This window comes from Zosterops lateralis (assembly GCF_965231275.1).
Source record: "Zosterops lateralis genome assembly, chromosome: 2".
Lineage (NCBI taxonomy): Eukaryota > Metazoa > Chordata > Aves > Passeriformes > Zosteropidae > Zosterops > Zosterops lateralis.
The window spans coordinates 62,372,025-62,388,413 of NC_139763.1; the positions used below are offsets into that span (position 1 = coordinate 62,372,025).

General features: G+C 41.6%; 2 protein-coding genes across 2 annotated transcripts in view; both read left to right on the forward strand.

Annotated features, from left to right (window-relative positions):
* Positions 1–254: 254 nt before the first annotated feature.
* Positions 255–12,100, forward strand: SLC25A30 (solute carrier family 25 member 30). Its single transcript, XM_083854607.1, has 11 exons — positions 255–346; positions 923–1,012; positions 3,008–3,086; positions 4,630–4,777; positions 5,405–5,499; positions 5,768–5,853; positions 7,038–7,137; positions 8,001–8,121; positions 8,631–8,769; positions 9,591–9,671; positions 10,431–12,100. The coding sequence occupies exons 2-11, from the start codon at positions 992–994 to the stop codon at positions 10,470–10,472; spliced, it is 912 nt and encodes a 303-aa protein (XP_083710733.1). The 5' UTR covers positions 255–346; positions 923–991; the 3' UTR covers positions 10,473–12,100.
* A 1,231-nt stretch (positions 12,101–13,331) lies between these two features.
* COG3 (component of oligomeric golgi complex 3) overlaps positions 13,332–16,389 on the forward strand; it is a gene marked incomplete at its 5' end in the record, with an annotated part of 30,343 nt that continues 27,285 nt past the window's right edge. The window contains 3 exons of the mRNA XM_083884980.1: positions 13,332–13,499; positions 15,328–15,474; positions 16,010–16,071. Of these exons, the coding sequence (XP_083741106.1) occupies positions 13,332–13,499; positions 15,328–15,474; positions 16,010–16,071 (377 nt within the window). The remainder of the gene's footprint in view (positions 13,500–15,327; positions 15,475–16,009; positions 16,072–16,389) is intronic.

A 16,389-nucleotide genomic window follows, 5' to 3' on the forward strand; every position in this document is an offset into this window, starting at 1 on the left:
GCGCTGAAACACCCGACACAGCCGCCCCATTCTCCTGGGGCAGGAATGCTAATGGAAAATGCCAGCCTGCCTTGCCAGGCCAGCGGCGAGGGGAAACCTGCCCGCAAGGTCAGCGTGGTTAATCTTTTCCCCGGATAATTACAGCCGGCTCGGCGGGCCCTTCAAACCAACCGCGGCTTTGCACCCACCCCTTCCAGAGCCCGCTCCTGGCTCTGCCCTCGGGCCAGCCCGCCCCGGGGAGGAGCCCCGCCTTCCCTAAAAGCCGCCGCGGCCGCGGGGAGCGGCGCTGGGATTTGGGGCGGCGGGAGCGGAGGGGCAGGACGCGCGGCTCGGGCAGCGCTCGGCGGTGAGTGCAAGGTGGTGGTGGTGGCGGCTGCTGCTCCCCTCAGGTCTTGCAGGATGGGAGATCATTTTTCGTGTGTAGTTTATACAGTCGTTGTTGCTTCTCTAGACCCGAATCTGTTTAAAATAGTTAAAGCTACTATAAGGTCGGGTACACTGTGTGCTTAATACGCTGGCGATGTTTCCAGCTAATTCCATGGGCGACTTTTCAAGCCTGTTCCCCGCTGGGATAATATGAGGTATTTAACTGACTCGTTCTTTTATGGAACCCAGGTTTTTGGGTTTAGTCCAGTCACCCTGTGGTTAAAACAAAGAAGAGTCTCTTCTGACCTCTGCAGATAATGTGTGGAGGAATCTGTATTAATTCAGCCCAACGTCCTTTAGGGTCGAGTACCCCGTCTGTCATCGTTCATGTTCAGGGTACGCAACATAGATTTTGTAAAGACAGTATCTTTGTAATAAAAGTGGAGAGCTTAACATTTTTCTATAATGATGGCTGGATTCTCTTTTTAACTACTTTTTGCCACTCAGCTGATACAGAATTCTTCTGAGGAGACACTAACTATTTTTATTGATATAGGGAAGAAGTTCTGACTAAGAAGCAAACCAAGAATTTGGAATATAATCGGGAAATGAGACACCTGAGGTCATGGGGCGAAATTACTGGCTGGTGTGTCTTTTACACTTTTTTTTTTCCTGAGAAGAACTTTCCCTCTTTGCTCTATTTTTTCTTCTTTTTCGTACTTTTCCCTCCACTTTTTCCTGTGGAAATCTAGAAGAGAGGGGCTGGAGGTTAGAAGTTGAAAGATTCATATGATTAGTTTAGCATATTGCCAGGAATGAGACTTGAAAGCCTTTCAGATGTACAGACTTTGACCTTCACCTTGGGATCTCTCAAAGGAAGAGTGTGCTATAAAACTTTTGCATTAGGGTATCCTATTATATATTGAAGCTTCAACTAGTATTTGTAAATCTGTGTGCAAATTGAAAACTTTATTTTGCCGTGCTCAGAATTAGATAGAAAAAGTGTGTGGCCTTCATTGCATAGGCAGAGTGAAATATAAAACAAACAAAAAAAGGATCTGTTTTAGTAGTGTTATGGTATTTGTGCTAGATGAAAGCTTGTTTTAATATGGTGTGGAGGGGCTTAACTATCAGTTTTGATGAGTTTCTCAGGAGTAAAGATCAGGTGTGTAGTGGGTAGTGGACAAACAGAGCTTGTCTTTGTCTTTGTTAATTAAATGATCTGCCATTAATCACAGCAGAACAGGACTACAAGGAACTTGGAGCTGAAATTGGCCTCCATCTGATACAGTGTCATATCCATGTGTCTCTGCCTCCTTCCTATTGAAAAGCTGGCATGGTCTAAGCCTGTGTGTCCAGCCAGACTTCTGTACTGCACTCTTTTTGGCAGTGTAGTGAGGTACCCTTAGTTGCCCTTTCCTTTTTTTTTTTTTTCTCCATTAATGGTGTTCTTTGCAGCAGTCTAAAGAGTAAGATGGATTTCTGTGCATATAGGTGTTGAGTATGTGAAATTGTGTGATTTTAGCTTCCTTCTTTTTCTCATGTGTCAGCAGATCCAGGTAACTCATCATGAAGTAAAGATGATAAAGGTAGAGCTGCAGAAACTGTTCAGGCCTGCTGAGTGTCTGCAATTCTGAAAATTCATTTAGTTGCTGGGTTATTGGCATTTCTAGAGGAAGTGACTAAAGAAGGTTCAGCTGTACAAAAGGCAGGGCTAAGGAACTGGTGTTTTTGTGATATTTTCCAGTTGGGCACTACAGGTGATTAAGCAGGGAAGAATAACAGGGAATTAGTGCCAAGGGAAGTATTTCCAAGTACAAATTTCCTATAAAATTAATTGGCAAAAATAACTGTAGAATGCAATTTTTTTTTTTTTTGGGGGGGGGGGGTATTATAGAAAATGAGAAATGAAAACTATTTATATTCTTAGGAAGGAAGGGGAAAAATAAGATGTTGATATCTTGGTTTTGGGAAGGGCAATCGTATATTGGCCGAATTGGTTTGGTTTTGAAGTTCTCATCTCTTTTGTAGTATAATTGGATTACTTTAACATCTTGCATAGCGTATACTATGGTTAATTATGAAGTGTGGTCACTTTGTCAAATTCACTTAATTGACACAGTTTTCATTTAACATTCACAAGAATGAATATTGTGAACACTGGAAGCAGAAATAGGTCTGCATGGAAGGAAAATGGTGGATGCGCCCTTATTTTCTGTCCAAGTGTACTGACTTAGTTCATGCTAAATACTGTTAGTAGCTGGAAAAAAGGAAGTTCTGTAATGACTCCAGGATGTAGTCAAACTAGTTCAGCTTGGTAAAAGTCCTTGGAGGCTATTCACTGCAGTGCTCCTTAACATTGTGCCTGGGAGAAAAACTGCTTTAACCTTTCATGGTGAGGAGAGTGGTGGCCCAAATACAATACACTGATTTGAACCCAGATGCCTTTCTATGATATTCCTGTCTTTCTTCTGATTGTCAAAGGTATTAAATGTTTTTTCCACTCTTGTGATTTTTTTAACTCTTTACTCATATTTGAAAGGCCCATTTTAAATGGACCAGGCACAAAGTTTTAACTAAGTGTTAGCGTGTATATTTATGACATGTACTTACAGTAGTGTTAAATCTTCCTCTTTCACAGAAAGAGGAACCTATAATGCCAGCACTGAACTGGAAACCCTTTATCTATGGAGGTTTAGCATCAATCACTGCAGAATGTGGTAAGTGTTTGCTTTAACTGTTGACATGATTTTCTTTACTTGGATAGTCTGTATGTAAAACAAGTTTGGTTCCATGCTGCCAGTGACACAGTAGTATGTGGTGGTTGGCAGCAAAGAGTTTTTTGCCTAATGATGACTGAAGAGTTGCTCTGATCTCTGTTGCAATGTCAGAACACTTGTGTCTGTCAACTCTCATTCCTGGTGAGTCTTTTATACATATTTTGCATCTGTGTTTTATTTAGTGTTTGTTTGATCTGTTCCTAGACAGTGGTCACAAGTAGATTCTGCTTTGCTGCAGTAGACAAGTTATGCTCTTAACTTGTAAATTTTTTTTTTAGCTTTACTAAGTATCTATGTAGCAGTTTAAATTATCTTTTCTTGAATGTCAGTGGCTGCTTAGGTTTGAACACTTAAATTCAATAGTGAGCAACACAGAACAATTGCTGTAGTGAAATAATGCATCTGATGTTTGAGGTATTCTCTAAAGGCAAACCTAAAATATCAACATCTTTTTAAAGTTGTATCTGAAATGCATGTGCATGAAAGTAAAGAAAATCTGGATTTTCATTGTAGCAGGACGTGGTTGGGCATGTGGTGGGCTTGCATGCAAGGTCTGTCTACTAAAGTAGACGCAGTATAAAATTACACTTAAAACTATTTTGTTTGCATAGAGTAGTTTGGGTTGGAAAGTCATCTGGTCCAGCCCCCCTGCTGTGAGCAGGGACATCTTCAATTAGACCAGGTTGCTCAAAGTCTTGTCCAATCTGACTTTGATTCCAGGGGTGGGTGGGAAGGGTTTCTACTTGGGAAATTTGTGCAAACTTAAGTTCGAAACCTGTCATTATTTGACTTGACTGAATATGGCCAATAATTCCAAAAGCTTTTAAGGAAGACGACAATTCCTGAAAGCTTTACTTGTCTGGTAAGCTTCATTTGAACAGATGTGTTTAATTCTGACTCCTGTTAGTGCTTAGGTGAGTATGGAATGTTGAAGTGATCCTTTTCCTGGATGCATATGGTTTCTGAATCCTTTCATAAGGGGAGCATGGACAATATGATGTGAACATAACATAGCAGTAGGCTACAGGAAAGCAGTAACAGAGATAGGTACTGCTGCTATTGTTTTTTTCAGGTACTAGGCCAGAATCTCTATAATGTGGCTTACAGAATTTATTGCCTTCAGTGACCTCCTCTTCAAAAGTGTTGGTAGAATACACGTGCAAACTCAGTGCTTGATTGGGACTGCAGAGTCCTGTTCAATGTGGCTGCTTACAACCAGGCAATGCTGTGTTGCCTGAAAATATAGTGAATGTGGAATGTAAACACAGGAGATAGGCAGGGCCTCTGATAGGCCTTTAGAAGAAACAAGGTGATGGAATGTGAATCACTTCTTTAAAAGAAGGTCTTGGTAAGAAAGGGTTCTTTCCCATGGGAGTACTTTTATATATTATTATATATAATAAATGTTGCTGTTTCTTGTATGATGCTCTCTGTTTTCTTTGGTTAAGTACTGCATTAATTTTCTCACTGATTTTCCTTTAAGGTACTTTCCCCATTGATCTGACCAAAACACGTCTCCAGGTTCAAGGTCAAGTTAATGATGCCAAATATAAAGAGATACGCTACCGTGGAATGATGCATGCACTAGTCAGAATATGTAGAGAAGAAGGATTGAAAGCCTTATACTCTGGGTAAGATTAACTGAGATGCAGCAATGGCTTATGAACAGTCTATTGATAAAAGTATAAGCCCATTGTATGTGAATTTTTGGGTTTCAGGATTACAAGGTATTTGGCTAGCCTTAATCTGGAACTTGGAAGACACAGCTTTGATGCCTTCAGTGTTGCACACTGCCAAAGCATTTCATGTTTAAAAAAACCAACTTCAAACAACAAAACCTACATGGAACAAAATAGCTAAGCATGAAGTTATTCTCTACAGTGCTGCTATGGTTGCTCCATCTCTCAGAATCAAAACTGAATTTATCTTTGTCTATATATGAGCACGCTTTTCTTCAGAACATGCAGGATGGTAGGGGAGCTACATTTTAGACCTGACTGTCAGATATTTTATACATTACAAGTTGAAGCATGGTCTAATAATAATCCCTTCACAGTTCATTCATGTTCTTGCAGGTTTTATTTAAAAGAAACCAACCCAAACACTAAAAAGCTTCAAAGCTTGTTTTGTTTATAGTGAGTTTAAATTGTTGATTTAAATGAATAAACCTTTGTCTGCTAGATATCTCTGCACTAGGAAGAATTTTCTGATGAGTTTGAGATCTTGAGCATAAGCATTATTGCTGCTTGTTTTTACAGGATTGCACCTGCAATGCTACGGCAAGCTTCATATGGAACTATAAAAATAGGCACTTACCAGAGCTTAAAAAGAATGTTTGTTGAGCGTCCAGAAGGTGAGTGGTTTTCTATTTAATTGAGGACTGATTTGCTTGAAGCTGATTGTTTCCATTTGGTATCTTACTGTAACATTTGAACAAGTCTACCAAGAAGACATTCCTCATACCAGTTACGACAAAGTTAGTCAGCAAGGGTAACTCGTCCCAGCAGGTTTTATGGGTTCTGTAACTGGCTCTCTCTGGTTAAGTGAGGGTAGGCATCATCCTGTCCTAATGAATCTTAAGCTTTGTAAATCTGCAGCTAAACTCTTTATCTATGAAATAGATGAAACCCTCATGATGAATGTTCTGTGTGGTGTTCTTTCGGGAGTAATCTCGTCATCTATTGCCAACCCTACAGATGTCTTAAAGGTAATTATGTAGAGCTTTTCTTTTTTAGTTTTTGTTCTCTCCTGAAGTAAAAACAGTCTCTTGATGAATATAGGATTTCTTTTGTGACCCTATTTATTCTCATCTCTGAACTTCTGAAAAATCAGTAACATCCTGAATTCTTGGAACCTCCTTCTGGTCCATACTAATCATTTGGAAGTATGCATGAGGAAGGTGAAGGCTGGGGAGGTAGTTAGAACCACATTTTTCTGAGCGTTGGGGGAGAATAACTTTGCTACTATTTCATCCGTGCTTCTTGGCAACACTGTTACACTTGGATGTTTCTAGAGCTCAAAAATAGGTGAAGATCAATTCAGAGGCAAGAGTTCCAGTGAATGCTACTTGCACTGTATGATTCCTTAATACTGTAAAGGGGCTTTGCAAACCTGTGTTCCATGGAAATGGTGTTCCAGCCAGCATCAGTCATTCAAAGTGAATTAGTGAAACAACCACATCTTTAAGAATTTGTTAGCTCAATCATAGTCAATTACTTGAAAAAGTTGATGGTATTTATCTTGTAAAACTGGAGCTTGTGACTTACACAGCTGCCCCTAATGAAAAGGAAGTCAAGAAAACTCTCTATGTTCTTCTGAAACTACTAAAAAGCTTAATCCTTTGTAGTGCTAGTGTGGTTATGTAGTAGCATTTCAAACATAAGCTTGTATTTCAAGTGTGGCTTCAATTAGTTATTTCCTAAAATTATGTCCACTTACCAAGTCACTTGTTGACAACTTGTACTGGGAAATTACCTTGGCAGGTTCTTAAGGATGTTCTTATAAATCTACAGGGTTGAAGACCATGGTTCTCAGTGGCTGAAACATGAATCTTTTTAACCTTTCATTTCAACATGTTCCTGTGAGAACACTGTAAAGGACATCCTGCAGAATCCATCTGCCAGTCTTATCTAAATGGGGCAGTGTACCCATACAGAAATAGAAGTGACTTAATGCAGCTAAGAATTCTGCCACATACTTGTTCAAAATTAGCAGCTGCATTTGGATAGTTAAGGGAAAAGATTGCACTATAGTTGTGATAATGTCAACTCTTGCTTTTATACTCAAAGAGAAATTGACTTTACTGCTTGTAATTGTAACTTAATAGTTTAATCTAGTTTTATTATTTTATTGGTTGTATTTATCTTTTAACTGTCTTCAAATGACTCTCAGATCAGAATGCAAGCTCAAGGTAGGATGATTCAAGGAGGAATGATGGGCAACTTCATACAAATCTACCGAACGGAAGGTGCTAAAGGATTATGGAAGGCAAGTTTTTTTTTAACTGTATCTTACACTTCAACTATACTTCCTTGCTCATCTGAATGTCATGTATTCCTACAGTGTTCTCAGCTGAAATATGGAGGATGTAATGTCTGTCACTTGTCATGACTGCTTCACTGCTGATGTCTCTTTGGTGAAGGGTTACAGCCAGCCTTGTGTGTGAGGATTAGCTGGCACTTAGGAGAGAGAAGACAAATTCAGGATAGATTAGGATGACTGGCTCTGGGAATAGTTCAACAACCTTTTGCATGACACCTTTCAATCTGTATGCTCTATCTGTTTAAAAACCCATGCTAAAGAATATCTGGAAGCAATGGACCTACTGACCATCCCCTCTAGGCTCAGGAATTCCTCTGTTCAGTCTTACAGGTTGTCTTTTGGGCCAATTATAGCCAATGACTGTATAACTGAAGAGCCAAAATGGACAATTGTTTTGAAACAGCTGGAAAACAGGAATGTTTTTCTATTAGTGTGCTTTTCTCACTAAGTTTCTTGATCTCCAGTTTTCTGTTCTTACTTACTTTGTCAGTTTTTCAGCTAGAAGGAAAGGAATACTGGTTTTGAGGTTTTAGCTGACTGTTGACGCAAGAATTGAGATGTTAAGCAGGGATAGAAAATAACTTAAAGGACCTGAAGTTGCCATTCTATGTGGAGAAGTGATTTAGCTGTTATTTCAAATTTGTGTTTTTGGAGCACATACATCTAAGACTTGTACTAATTAGCCTTATTTGAATTTGCAGTGTTCTTAAGACATTTGTGGTGTTTTGCTTTGTATTCTAAGAGCTTGGCTTTCCTGACAGTGAACAAAGGTTGACTTTAAACTTCAACTATATCCTTTCTTTTGCCAGGGAGTATCATTGACAGCACAGAGAGCTGCTATTGTTGTTGGAGTGGAGCTGCCAGTGTATGACCTTACCAAGAAGCACATAATTATGTCTGGATATATGGGAGATACAGTATATACTCACTTCCTGTAAGTTTGTGTTACTGGTTGTATAGCTCATGATTGGTTCATTCTTGCTATAGGGGAGATGAGTCTTTTGAATTCTTTATCATCTGTCTAGATGTAAATGTACTTCAGATGTGTGTGTAACTTTTAATGTAATAGCATTTAAAACGGTAGCATGGAAGCTAATTTTATTTAGCATTTAGATTTAGCTTTCTTTTGAAATATGGAAATTTTTTTGTGGGTAGTCTGAATCATTCAGCTGTGCAAATTGAGGTTAGAAGAAATTTGCAGTCAAATATTACTCCTTGGGGCACAAACATCTTTTCAAGCTTACTGTATGTAAGGGCCGTATAGCAAGTCTTCAAAACTACACTTTTATAGTAAATGAAAAGTAACTTTTCACATCCATTAGCTGATTTAATTTTTAACTGAAAACATTAAACAGTCATTATTATTGTGTGTTTTCTGGGAAGGGGAAATTCTTGTACATCTTGTATGGTAGAGCAGATTTCATTAAACCCTTCTTTTACTAGTTCCAGTTTTCTTTGTGGGTTAGCTGGAGCCCTTGCATCCAACCCAGTTGATGTTGTAAGAACACGCATGATGAATCAGAAAAGCCAAAACCATGGGGGACATTCAGCCTACAAGGGCACTTTGGATTGCTTGTTACAGGTAAGTAGTTAATGCATCATCATAAATAGAAACTGCTGCCACCAAGAAATGATGTTCTGTGTTCCCTAATAACTTAGATATGCCTTTTGCCATAATGCTTAAAAGGACTGTCAGTAATGCACTCAAGTGTGAAAAGTATCTACTGTCTTGACAGAAAGCAGGAAGAAAGTCTGTCTGCTGCAGAACCTTCCAACTTCCTTTGGGTGCTTGGATGAGTAGAGGAAGGCTCTCAGCAGCACTCTCTTGCTCAGCTTTATACTATCAGGCTGACAGGAAATGATTGTTTCATAGGTCAATCCCTGAAGAACAAGATCTTCTGGAACAGATGGTTTTCTATTTTGTTTACTGCAAAATGGAAAGCCTAATAGAGCCAGAGGCAAGGCCAGCCTCTGATTTTGATTACTTTGATTTGGTTTCTTAAGTCTAACTTGGTATGAGGAGGGACCATGATGGCCTTTTACATGGAGAAGAATGGAGAGTAAGCTGTTGCTGTCCAACTGTTGACTGAACAGTCCAAATCACATTGTCCAGTGAGGCTTTTTGAGGTCCATAAAGCAAAGAAATATTTCAAGGGACTACCAAATGTTACCTACAGGTTTATATGCAGCAAATTTCAAGGGGTTGCCATATGTGAACTGCAGGTTTACATCTAATGAAATGTATTTATTTCTCTGTCCTGTCAGACAATAAATTTAAATTAAGGTTACAGGAGTAAGCCATCCCCTTGTCTGGTACAGTCTTATTAGCTGAGACGCTCTCTGGATTTCTCACTAAAAATAATTACATAAGTGTGTTCTTATGTTTTTGTTTTGTTTTTCTAGACATGGAAGAATGAAGGCTTTTTTGCTCTGTATAAAGGCTTTTGGCCAAATTGGTTAAGACTTGGTCCTTGGAATATCATTGTATCCTTTCCACAGGTGTGCAAAACTACTAAGTTAGCCATACAACAGCAAATGTTGTTTTTTACAGAATTACTTTGTGTGGGAAGTGTCATATCAGCACAGATATTCCCTTTTTTTATGAATGGAAAACTCTGCAGTTGACAGGTTTTTTAGTCAACAGCTTCCAGTCAGATTGAATTTGTGATTTACACATACTAAAATATGATCTTACAAAATAATGTTCTGTTCTTCCAATTTCAGATCTGTCCATTTCCTTTGTTATGAGCCTAGTTTTAATCAAAGTTCCCCAGGTGAATTAGGAGCTATTTCTAGAACTGGGGCAACTGTTGGCAGTTACTAATGCAATCTTTTTGTGCATCTTGCTCTCACAATTTTGGCTTTGTTTCAAGAGACAGCTGATCAGAGCCCTGGGGAGTGGGTTGGTAGAAATGGTTTGTACAATAAACAAACCTTCTTTAGCCCATCGAATCTAAGTGAGTAAAGACTTTTAAGGGCTTTTGCAGTATTGTCCTGCCTCCTCAGTCCTGGATTTAAAATCCTGAGGAAGAGGGATGGGAAAGTAATTTGTATCACCACCCTTAAAGCAAGTTTCATTGTTCTGCCTAGTATTGTGTAAAAAAGTGACCAACCTGCAGCATGGCTTAGGAAGGAACAAGGAGTGGAACACAGCTGCACACAGATGCAGCTGACCTTCAGTTGTGAAGTGACCAGTTTTCACTGCATGAACAGGAAGCAGTTTTCCTTAATCAGCTGTGCCAGTTCTTTCTGACATACGAACAGCTGAAGAAATTGGATGCCTGACATGCTGAGCTGTGTACAGAATTCTGTTAATGTACTCTGAGTTAAGAGCAATGTGCAACTTGTCTTGAGTGTTTGCTCTTTATTGTCTGAGCTGCTGGCCAAAGGAAGAGGTCCCTGCAAGACTGAGTGAGAAGAACCTGGAAGTGATTTTAAGGCAAACTGGCTTCTGTAACCATGGTTTGTGCACATGATTCAGTGGAGATGTGCACTCTTTTTCAGACTGAACCAAACACGGTGGAATACCTTCTGTCAACTGTTTCAATGTTCTTGAATGTCAGATCTGCAATGCAACTTTGTGCATCTGAGTCTCAAAGCATAGTGTTTTATAGGAGTTAAAGAATAGGTTTTTTTTCTTTTGTATCTCCATAGATTTCTATAAAAGAAGGAAAAGAAAAATGTTTCTGTAAAGGAAAAAAGTATTTCTGTAAGGGGAGATAAGCAGAACTAAGGAGCTGAGCCTTTCCTGCTTTCAGAAATATATACAATTTGATGGTAATAGCTTAAAACTTCCACTTAACTGGAAGTGTCACAAGACATCTTTGCTGGCTTTCAGGTTGGCAAAATAACTGCTGCAGTATAAAATCTGCTTCTGGTTTTGAAGCTTTCCTGTATTCTAAGTTCTGAGATGTCTGCATAATTTTCTGGGAATAATACAGCTTCATTAGCAAGTGTGGTTGCCACATTTGACAGTTTTGCTTAGAGCGAAGAAAGGTGGTTTTTTTTTTTTTTTTTTTTTTTTTTTTTTTTTTTTTTTTCTTCCAGTGTATAATTCTTGATTTCAGCATAAGTGATTCTTCAACATATTCATATGGAAATTGCAAGTAGGGATGAAGTTCAAACAAGTTCATGCCCATCTGCTGATCTTGCAGAGAAACTTTCTATGCCTCTTCCATCCTTGGGAAGAATTATTGGTTACTGCCTGTTTTACACTGAGCAGTCAGGCTTTGTCTTGTGGATGCCTGTGTGACAAGAACCAGCCCCACCAAAAGTAAATCTACTATAAAGACTGCTTTCCTTCTTTAAAAAGACAACCAAGCCCAGAACTAGTGAACACTTTCATATACCAAAGAGGCTCAAGTTGCTGTTACATGCAAGGAAACACTTGATGTATAAATCAACCACAGCTTCTATAAACATTACCTTTTGGTTTAAAGGTATATCAAAACTTCAGGGTCATTAACTCAACAATTATATCAAGTTTAAGTGCTGTTGTTGAATTCCAGGAAAAAGGAATATGTGAGATGCAAGTTGTAGGATGGATCTTCTGTGTTTACAGAGGGCAGCAAAGCAGGATCCATAGCTTTGGAGTTTTGTGGCCTTGTGTTAATTTTTTACACATTTTTTGTAGAATCATGCATTCCACTTGAAGAAGTTTCATTGTGATATCAGAATTGCTATACTCACTTAAAATTACTAATTTTGAATTCACAAATAGATTTTTTTAAATGCACAAGGCACTTTCTTTCCTAAGGTAAAACATTTTCTATATATAGGGGTATGCTGATGAACAGTGTTTTCCCTTACAACTGTTTCTGTGCTTTAATAAAAAAATTGTAAATATTTTTGTATGCTATGTAAGCAAAGTATATGTTTTACAGTTTCAAGCCTATTAAAAGCATTAAAATGTAAAGTGTGATGACTTAGAACTGTTTTCAGTTTTGAAGCTTCTAATATTTCAAGGTGCTTAACAAAGGAAAGCTGTTGCTGGCATTGAACTGTTCCATGTTATTGGTTATTTAGCCAAAGCATACTGAAGTTGCTTGTAGTTAAAAGTTTGGGTTCCTGTGACTTGTGGCTGAATAACATGCACTGACCACAGTTTTTTTTTTTCCTCCTGATTTGGTGTATCTTAAATGCAAGATCTTTTCCCCCTCTATTACAGAAACTGCTTGGTCTGAAACAGATCAGTCAGCTTAGTTTTGTGTAGCAACAGAGTAAGTTTATCACACTTGTAAGCAGAGTGGATTTTTTTGATATCATGTGTGGTAGGACAAATGTCATGGGCTAACTCTGAGGGGGGTGAGGAATCTGCCAGTTTGGAGTGACAGTAGCTGCACTATACCAGTTAATCTGTGGGGAAGCTGCACAGGGCTGGACAAAATGGACTGGACTTGACTGCTAAGCCCCAAAGGCAACAAAACAGTGAAACAGCAGTTCAGGATCTCGGCTGAGACTATGACCCCTGGCCTGTATCAGCAGTGGTGGGGCCAGCAGGATCAGGGCAGGGCCTGTGCCTCTGTGCTCGGCCCTGGTGAAGCTGCGTTTCCAGTGCTCTGTGCAGTTCTGGGCCCCACAGCTCAGGAGGGATATTGAGATGCTGGAGTGTGTCCAGGAAAGGGCAGTGGATCTGGTGGAGGGGCTGGGAGGGGACCTTATCACTTCTAGCACTGCCTGTAAGGAGGCTGTGGCCGGGTGGGCTCAGCCTCTTCTCCCTGGAAACCAGCAACAGCATGAGACGACACAGCCTCAAGCTGCACCAGGGGAGAGTTAGACCGGACATCAGAGGGCATTTCTTCTCCGAGAGGGTCATAGACAACGAAATGGGCTGCCCAGGGCTGCTGCGGCGTCCCGGGAGGTGTTTAAGGAAACACCAGTCGGCCCCGGCACTCGGCGCCACGGTCTGGCTGAGCGGGCGACACCGCCGCCCGCGCTCCTCCCGCACGCCAGGGGGCGCCCGCGGCCCGGCCGCCCCTCATGCCGCACTCTCTGCCCCGTGCCCGTGACGCCACTGCCACGCGACGCGGCGCGGCGCGCCCCGAGCCTCCCCCGGAAGCGCCGCCCCGCTCCCGGCGTTCCGCCGCGCTCCCGGCGCCGCTCCCGGCCCCTGCCGGCCCGGCCGCCCGTCCCGCCGCCGGCAGCATGCTGGAGCCGCCGCCCGCCGAGCCGCCGCCCGCGGCCAGGGACGTGCGGGACCGCCTCAGCCTCTGGGACCGCCGCCCGCAGCCCACCGCGCCGCTCAGCGACCGCCAGACCGACTCGGTGCTGGAGCTGAAGGCGGCGGCTGAGAACCTGCCGGTGCCCGCCGAGGTGAGGCGGCGCCGCCCGGCCCGGCCCGGGGGGGCGGAGGGCGGGAGCGAGGGCGGGAACGGCCGCGGTGCCACGTCGCCAGGGACGGGGGTGACGGCCCGGAGCGGCCGGGCCTGCAGGGCTGCCGGACTGCAGGGCTTTGGGGGCTCCGCAGCCTTTTGCCGTCCCCAGCCTCGGCCAGCCTTCCTCGGCAGGGCTCGCTGTGCCGGAGGCTGCCCGAGGAGCCCCATGCCTGGCAGGGGTGTGTAGGCAGCCCTGGGAGCTTCCCCTGAGAATCCACGGGCTTCCTCTGCCTGCCCTCGCTGCTTCCCTCAGCCCGTCAGCATTTGTCCTCTTGAAGCTGGGAGCTTTAGTCATGGAGTTCGTTCTCTTGGTCCTCTTAAGTTGATCCTTGCCAATGCATAGCTGCTGGCGCCGGCGTTGTTTCCTGGTACGAACTGTTTCCTCGAACGAGCTGGGGAAAGCCAGGAATAGTGGTGAAAAGCTTAGTGATTTGTCAGCACCGTAGAGGATATGGTCTCTCACTGTATAGAATTCCAAAGTCTGATAAGGTGATTATTTGTGAACACTCCCTTGTCTGCAGAGGGAGGTGGAACAGAGCATTTACATTCCTTTTCAGGAGAGGGTTTGTATTTAAACAGGATTGTAGTGCGAGATACAGTGCCATAAAATCAACAAAGCTTGCTCTCAGCAAGTGTCTGCAAGTTCAGAACTGCAAAAGGGAGAGTGTAAAGCAATTCCTTCCTCTAATGCACCTGTTTCATTTAATCCTTCCTGGTTTCTTTCTTTCTGTGTAAGCAGTGTGCAAAAAGTAAACATTGGCAGACATCCAAAGTGATTGTAGAAGGATGTCCTGCTATCAGAGGATGTTCTTAAGGATCTAAACCAGTTTTGCAACAAGGCAGGTACTCTATTTGCCAGTGAGGAAAACAGTAAAGCCAAGACATTGAGTTCTTCAGGGAATTGGGAAAGTGGTGTCTCAGCTGTCCTGAAACAGCAGACTCTGATGGATTCTCCTTTCCCTCTGTATTAGACAGGAGAGAAACCCTGGCTGCCCTGCTGGGGTCAGCCCTGTTTTGGGGTGCAGGGCAGGGAGTTGTGTGGAAGTTGGACAATGTATGGCAATCTGTTTTTTCTCAAATAGTTGAAATCCTGATGGTTCTTTTTTTGCCAGACTAATATTACCAGGCAGGGAATATTTTACTGAACAAGTTGTTTTCTAGAGAGATACCAGCTTGTAGTTAAGCAATGTTTTCTGGTTTTACCCTACTGATGTTCTTTGAAAACATACAATTCATCATCATGTAATTAAAGAGGATATTATATCAGTTAAGTGTATGTAACAGCATTTTTCTTTTTAATTTCTTCCATATAGGCTAATAGTCTCTGGTCATACTTAAATACAATTTATCTCAACTTAATTTTTTCCTTGTTTTTCTCATTTAAACAAAGTAATTGTGGCTAAAAAATAATGCCTGTTTGGCAGAGCTATTCTTTGTCTTCTGAATAAATTATGGCAGCAGCCTTGAATTTTCCTTGAATGTCTGGCAAAAAATCCTGACAGTTCCTGTATGGTGTTTCTAAATGTCTGGATGTTGTAGTTGTTGGTGTAATGGTTGGACTCTGTGATCTCAGAGGTTATTTCTAAACTTAATAGTTTTGTGATTATCATATTGATAAATTAAATGTCTGTTGCATTTTCTTCTTCAAAAGTAGATGCCTGTAATTTTCTCATCTCGCTGCTTTGGATTGCTTTGTAGTTGAGCTGCACATATTGAGTTCTGAGTGAGTTGTTGTCTGACCAAGGTTTGTGGTGTTTTGTGAGCAGCTGCCCATTGAGGACTTGTGCAGCCTGACGTCCCAGTCGCTGCCCGTCCTGCTGGCAGCTGCAGTGCCAGACTCCACAGAGGATGTCCTTTTGAAGGGATTTGCAACACTAGGGATGGAGGATGAAAGGATTGAAACAGCACAGCAGGTAAGTGAATGACCTCCAAGATGCAATAATCTTCAGAGAATGCTGTTAGTTTCTGTGTGTCTTGCCTAGCTTTTGGTGGGTTTGCTGAATCTTTCGGGCTGTTTTCAAGATGCATAAGGGAGAACCTGGGGGGAGAACATCCCTGAAGTCTTAGCTCTGAAGTGACAGGTACTTTTTGCATTTGGAGTGGAACCTAATGTGTGAGTAAGGCACCCCTTCAGCAAAGTGGTGTTGCTCTTGAAGTAGAAGAATCCCCACTATCTAATGTGATACCCTTGTTCTTGTGCAAATAAAGCCAGATGAAATTCAGTCTTTCCTGTTTCAATTCAGTGAAAGAATATAATGGAGTAGTTTTTCAGTTGGAAGGGACCCACAGTGAGGAATTTATTTCCTAGATTAATAACTGAATTCTGAAACAGCTCTGTTTTTAACAAAAGCTCTTCATTTCATTTCATAGATGGTAGATTTGATTTTTTTTAAAATTGATTGCATGTGATATCTATATTGTTCACACCATCAAATAAATCTCTTCTAGTTCTTCTCCTGGTTTGCTCAGGTGCAAACACAGATGGATCAAGATGAAGGTGCCAAGTATAGGTATGTGCTTTTCCTCAGTTCTTTTCAGTATAATCAGTTCCACCCTTGAAGGACTTCATCTTGTCCATTAATGTTAGCATGTGTTCACATTTAGCTGGTGGGGACTGGGGAATGTGTTGGAGCAGCTGAAGCTTTCCAAGGCTGTGTGCCTCACTTCCAAAGGCCATTGCCCACAGGGCAGAGCAGTTAAAGGCGACACAGATTTCCTTCCAGAATGCCCAGTATATTTAGACAGATGGAAATTAGTTTTAGCTTATAGACAGGGCTGGAGACAAAGGCAATCTAAGAGGTTTCCTATGATTTTTCGATTGCTGCTGT

Bases quoted from the DNA above. Each gene is read 5' to 3' on its own strand.
- SLC25A30 (XM_083854607.1), top strand. From the start codon at position 992: ATGGGGCGAAATTACTGGCTG. The intron at 1,013-3,007 runs GTGTGTCTTTTA...CCTCTTTCACAG, and splicing joins TGGGGCGAAATTACTGGCTG to AAAGAGGAACCTATAATGCC. The intron at 5,854-7,037 runs GTAATTATGTAG...AATGACTCTCAG, and splicing joins ACCCTACAGATGTCTTAAAG to ATCAGAATGCAAGCTCAAGG.